General features: G+C 34.9%; 1 protein-coding gene across 1 annotated transcript; it reads left to right on the forward strand.

Moving 5' to 3' along the window:
- Positions 1-2,573: 2,573 nt before the first annotated feature.
- On the forward strand, positions 2,574-3,512 carry LOC129081481 (olfactory receptor 5W2-like). The gene has a single exon (XM_054587146.1). The coding sequence runs from the start codon at positions 2,574-2,576 to the stop codon at positions 3,510-3,512; it is 939 nt and encodes a 312-aa protein (XP_054443121.1).
- Positions 3,513-6,598: the final 3,086 nt, after the last annotated feature.

Here is a 6,598-nt window from a genome sequence, read left to right on the forward strand (position 1 = left end):
AAGGGAAAAGTTTCCCACCCCTACCCTATCAAAAAATCATTTCAAGGAGGGTGGTCGACACCTTGCAAGAAAGGAATACAGTCCATGACCAGTATGTGAGGTTATCACATTTCTAAATGAGAAGTGAAAGAGATGTTTCATGAATGGAAGAAACAGGATAAAGAATGAAAAGAAAAATAAAAATCATTAAGTAGACAATCTATTTGAATTTCATTAGACATCTAGTTTCATTGGAGGACAGTGTAGATTCATGGTTGCCATGAAGCATAGCATTAAAATAAATTCTGGTAAGTTATTGTCATTGATCAATTTAGCAAAAAGAGTGAAGAATCAGAGTTCAGCCTTTGCTAAATTTGTTGAAGCATTCAGTGGAGAAAACACAGAAGCAGAGTCTAATTGATCATGTTCTCCTAACACAGAAGAGTGGAGGCCGAGGCCTTAGAGACTTAATTCCCAACAGTCACTAGGTAGAAGTAAAAGGCAACCTGCCTATTGCTGATGTACCAGAGATAAGGACGGAAAGACTTGTTCATTTCAGGTAGGTTTATAAATGGCTTAACTGGAAGAATATAGAGTGGGGAAAAACTTTACTTTGGGAAAAATGAAGAATCAAGAATTGAGAATTTTGTTAATGAATCACTTCATATCTGCTTACTCAATTAAATGAGCTTTTTGACCTAATGGCCAAACAATGCTACTTCTTTGTTAGACCTGTGTGAATTTGTCTGCCTTCACTTGTTCTTAGTATGAGAAAATAAAATATCTTATTTATATTTTATTCAAGGGTGATAAGTAAACCATTATTTTTATCACTCTGCAATAGATATTGCTGTACATGTAAATTTAAGGTTTGCTCTTGTTTTTTTAAATAAGAGAGCACATAAAAATATCAATATATGTTTTTCCATACCATAGTTTTTAACTCTAGAAAAAATTAAAGTTAGACCACTGTCCACATTCAAATTTTCATATATCAGCAAACACACATAAACATAATGCAGACATAGGAACCACACAGAATTCTACATATCTCAGGAACATTTTTTTTCTCTATCTATATTCATTTAAATGGAAAGGCAGCTTAAAATAAAAATGAATTTACACATAATATTTTGTTTTCACTTCTTTTTATGACATCTCTGTCTTGAAAAGGGATTTGTCCTTTGGCAAAGGTCAGTCATACAAGTAGTCTATAAATGCTGCCACAAACCAGTGAAGATGAGTGATAGAACGGTTTTGTAAAAGTGTGTTTCAGGTTTCAGTAAGCACTAAGATGCCATGCACTAAAAGAGTACGTGAAATTTTTCACTTATTAATTTATATGCAGCAGCATTGTCAGTGATAGAATCAAGTTTTTCTCTTAAGAGAAAACATACAAAACTATCATATTGGACATCTATTATCATTCAAGCTCAAAGACGGTCTCTGAAATGCTTCTGTTCTTTATGTTGATGTTCAGGATTTAATGCAAAGATGTTTTCATACTGAAAATTCACTTGCTACTTTTAAAAAATGTTAAAAAATAAGTATATAAATTCAAAGGATATATATAACTTAAAAACATTTTATAAAAACAAGAATTATTTACTCTCAGATTGTAGACAAAGGCATGATTTCGTTATTAATTTTTAGCAGCTTATTTTATATAATACATTTTCAAGATATGGTTATAAAATTAGTACAGCATACAACATTCATAGAATATTTAGTTAAATGCCTATCCTTCATTCTGTTAAACTGCCTTGCTTATAGATCAGAGGTACATTGAGCAACCGTAGTCTCTTCTTGTCCTGTTTCATGCAACAGACAGCGTTAATAAACCTGGTTTTCCTTGGTAGTATTGTCATGCATTTATATGATAATTGCCCACATCTCTGAATCAGACAACCATTTTATGGAAGACAGAATTTATAAGGAGACAGTTGTTATCAGTATTATGCCTACGGGCACCAGTGATACCAGCAAAGCCATGTAGATATAGATATTTTTCATTTACTTAATTTAAATACATATACAATGATAGCAAGAAACACCATAAAATGGAAGCATGGATTGAGGAGGCAGTAGAATATTTTTTATTATTTTAAAATTTTATTCTGCATTTTTGTATATTTTATAAAATACATTCATTTTTACATGGAAAACATTTTTGATGATGCTTCTAGAGGAATTTAGGCCAAGGGTTTGGAATCCTACACATTGATCAATAAATCACTACTTATATATCATCTTTCACCTACCCTCAACTCCACTTTCTTTGTAGTCTCAGAGAGCCAAGGTGGTCACATGTGATAATAGATATAACATAATTGATTGGGTAAAAGATAACAGTGGGACACAGAATTTCTTTGGCCTTCCAAAGACCACCAGCACTATCATTTCATCAATTTATACTAAATCGGATGTATTTCAAGGAGAGTCATTTTACCTAAAGCAGACTTAGCTATGCTTATCTCTTTTCCTAATTACTGAAAAATAAACAGAATCAGCTGTTAACTATTAAAATAGTACTTGTAAGGTCAACCCCACAACCATTTCGTTCCTCCACAAGCAGGGACCTCCAGGCCTGAGTGATGGCCGTTGAGAACTGCACTGTGTTTGCGGACTTCATTCTCTTAGGACTCTCTGGCAGACAGGAAGTGCAGCAGGGGCTCTTCGCGCTCTTCCTGCTGGTTTATGGCATCACGGTGATCGCCAATCTAGGAATGATCCTGCTGATCAACGTGGACCCCCAACTCCACACGCCCATGTATTACTTCCTGAGCAATCTGTCTTTCTGTGACGTCTGCTACTCCTCCACTGTCTCTCCCAAGATGCTGGCTGATTTCTTATCTGAACAAAAGAGAATTCCTTATAATCTGTGTGCCATTCAGATGTATTTTTTTGGTGCCTTTGCAGATGTTGAATGCCTCATGTTGGCTGTCATGGCGTATGACCGTTACGTAGCTATTTGTAATCCACTTCTTTATACAACAGCCATGTCCAGGAGTATCTGTACCCAGCTTGTGACCATTGCCTACATCACAGGCTTGGTGGATTCAGCAATCCACACCTGTTGCACATTTCGATTGTCATTCTGCAATTCAAATATCGTCAATCATTTTTTCTGTGACATTCCCCCTTTACTTGCCCTCTCCTCCTCAGACACAACAATCAATGAGATAGTGATGTTCACTTTCATTGGCTGTGTTCTGGGGTCCAGCATCATCACTGTCCTCCTCTCCTACAGCTACATCATAACTACCATCCTGCGAATGAAATCGGCCAAGAGCAGACACAAAGCCTTCTCTACCTGTGCCTCCCACCTAACCGCTGTGGCTATATTTTATGGGACACTCCTGTTCATGTATTTCCGACCCAGCTCGAGTTATTCCATGGACACAGACAAAGTGGCCTCTGTTTTCTACACAGTTGTCATCCCCATGTTAAACCCACTGATCTACAGCTTAAGGAATAGGGACGTGAAAGGTGCCCTGAGTAAAGCAATTTGCACTAAATTACGTTCTGGGTGAAAGCGTGGTCAACCAAAGATATTGAAAGATCTGAGCACTAAAGTTCAAGCACTGTAACATAAGCTCCTACAGTCTCAACCAGTACAAATTTCTGGATATTTCCCATTTCTTACCTTTGTGCCTAAATTGAGTGTAAGGAACATAAATTATTGATATTAGTTTTTTCCCCAAACTAAAATAAAGTAATAACAGACTTACTTTGCTGTTTTGCAGAGGGATCTTTCATATTTTCCCTCTCTTATACATATGTCCCAGTGAGATATCATGCAAAGAGCAACCACTCTTCTCATGTCAATTCAACAGACTCTCCTTAACATTCCTTTACAAATATAAGGTTAATAAACTTGCTCAGTCAGAAGGGAGGATAGTGGATTGAATTAGGTTTGTTTTTCTCCTTCCTATGTAGTAGTATCTTCTTATAAATGTTCTTGTTTGACATATAAAAGGATATAAGTAGTAAATAGATAAATAAAAATAAATCAGAAATATCCTGCCCTACACTGAAAGGTTTGTAAGGCCATAACTTTTGCCGACCTTGCTCCCCATCATTTTTCTTTTGCTATTAACAATATTCAGCTCCAGGACTCCATTCAAAATATTTGTTGAATAAATTAATGAATGTAGGCTGAAATAAGATGCAAAAAGAAATTCTCTTGTTCAATTTTATTTTGGTATCTTTAACTTAAGTGAAATCTGCAGTGCTTGTCTTTTTGTGTTGGCTTTGGTTAGAATCAGAGAAAAGAATTATTTGATGTAAAAATCTTCTTGGATTCTCTATTTCTCATCGTTCTGGCCTGTTATGTCAGCAGACATCTCCAGGGTCAGTAGCTACAGATTTATATTACAGCTGATAGTCTTCACAACAGCCTGTAGATTTTCCTTCTTACCCTCACTCTGGATAATAGACCTGGTGCTATTAACAACTGTAAAGGAAACACATAAATGGAAGTTGGGGGATAAAGGACCTGGGCTTCTTCCAAAAGCCAGTGGAAAAGAGGACTTCATTTCTCTTTCTGCGTTCATAGCATTATGCTAGTTAAAATAGACTTAGAAAGCTAAAATTGATACAGTTTAATTTAAAAGAAAGATTTATTACCTTGATGTTTTTAATAATGTAAAAATAAATGACAAGACAGTATTTCTATTAATGTTACATTTGTAATTATTTATATTCACTCTCTGAGTATCTGTGAAATTAACCAGAACTGTATTTTAAACAAAATTTTAATAGTGGTCATCACTGAATAGATGAATATTAGGTAATCCTATAACCTATTTCAAACACTAAATTAATTGCATACTTCTTTTGCACTGTAATAAATTAGGAATTTATCCAGTTATGAAAAATGACACAATTTCAGGTTCTCAAGAATATTCATTTTATTTTAAGTTGTTGTCAAGAAAGGAACATTGAGACACTCCTTTCTGGTTTCAGGGGGATAGAGTAATGGATTACACAAGATTTTTTATTTAAATCCTCTTTCCTTATTTTATATATTCCTATATTGTATAAAATGAACTATTAAATGCTTCAAAACATTATGAGAATAAAACACATTAATAACATGCAATTTTCAGTAAGTTACTAGTCTTGCATTACTGTTTGAACAGAGATTTAAGATAAATGAAAATATTTCATTGTCTTTTAAATATTTTCTAAAGACTTTGATTTAATAGCTTTTACAGATAGTTAGGATACCAGGGTTTTGGTTTTTGTTTTTTTTTATTTATATTCATTTTAAGAAAAAGTTAATAATGGTAGAAGGTTTAAAATAAAAACTAGACTAGACTTCAAAGTGAAGCTGACTTGAGTTCATATCTGTATAATATTATTTACTTGCCATCTCTGTGTCTTTTGCCAATTAATTCCCTATCAATCCCTCAACACTGGGTGTTGAAAAAAAAAAGATGGTGTTGTCCACAGCATCATGCCCTAGTCTGTGGTTGAGGCTTTATTTTCCACAGATTTGGGAACATCCATATTAAACTGACTTTTTTAACAATTAAAAACAAATTTCTGGATATTTCCCATTTCTTACCTTTGTGCCTAAATTGAGTGTAAGGAACATAAATTATTGATATTAGTTTTTTTTCCCAAACTAAAATAAAGTAATAATAGACTTACTTTGCTGTTTTGCAGAGGGATCTTTCATATTTTCCCTCTCTTATACATATGTCCCAGTGAGATATCATGAGAATAGCAACCACTCTTCTCATGTCAATTCAACAGACTCTCCTTTGCAACAGTGCAAAAGAAGTATGCAACAGACTAGAAACAATTGTTTCTAATTGGCTACCTTGCTCCCCATCATTTTTCCTTTGCTATTATATTCATTTAGAAACAAAGGTCAAAAAATAGACATTGGTGAAAAGTTGTCAGACCCAGTTTCATCCTTTCTTAAGACAGAAATTTTTGGCTAATCACTTCCCTAAGGGCGTTTTTGACATCTTTGTTCCTTAGACTGCAAATTAGAGGGTTCAGCATAGGTATAATCAATGTACAGAACACAGAGATGACTTCATCAACATCCAGTGAATGACAAGTGCTGGAATGCAAATATTGTAAATGAAGATGAGGATATCATGGTAATTAGTGACACAGTCAGATGGAAGCACAAGTAGAGAACCCTTTTGTTGTTTCCTCGGTAGAACCTGTTTTAAGAGTAGCTGCTATGATGCGCCCATAAAAGAGAAGAACTGCTAGAAGACAGATAGCTTCCACCAAACTAGCAAAGACTAACAGGACAATGTAACACTTGTAAGTGTCAGTACAGGACAGAGAAAAGAGTGGGGACATATCACCAAATAAGTGGTTAATTTCTTTGGAACAGAGAGACAGATGGAAACTACTAGTGGTGTGAATAACTGAGCTTCTTGTAGCCCCAAAAATGTGTCAACAGCAAGCTAACAAGAAAGCTTCTTAGACATAATAACAGTAGAGAGCAGTGGGTTGCAGTTTGCTTTGTATATCAGTCATAAGCCATAGCAGCCGAGAGGAAAGATTCTGTGTCAACCAAAGAGCAGGAAAAAATATAACTGTAGCCCAGCCGTTGTAAGAAATGGTCTTCTTACTGGAAACCAAGTCC

This window comes from Pteronotus mesoamericanus, unplaced genomic scaffold (genome assembly GCF_021234165.1).
Source record: "Pteronotus mesoamericanus isolate MK-2021 breed Mesoamerican mustached bat unplaced genomic scaffold, CSHL_Meso_final scaffold_1066, whole genome shotgun sequence".
In the NCBI taxonomy this organism is placed as follows: domain Eukaryota; kingdom Metazoa; phylum Chordata; class Mammalia; order Chiroptera; family Mormoopidae; genus Pteronotus; species Pteronotus mesoamericanus.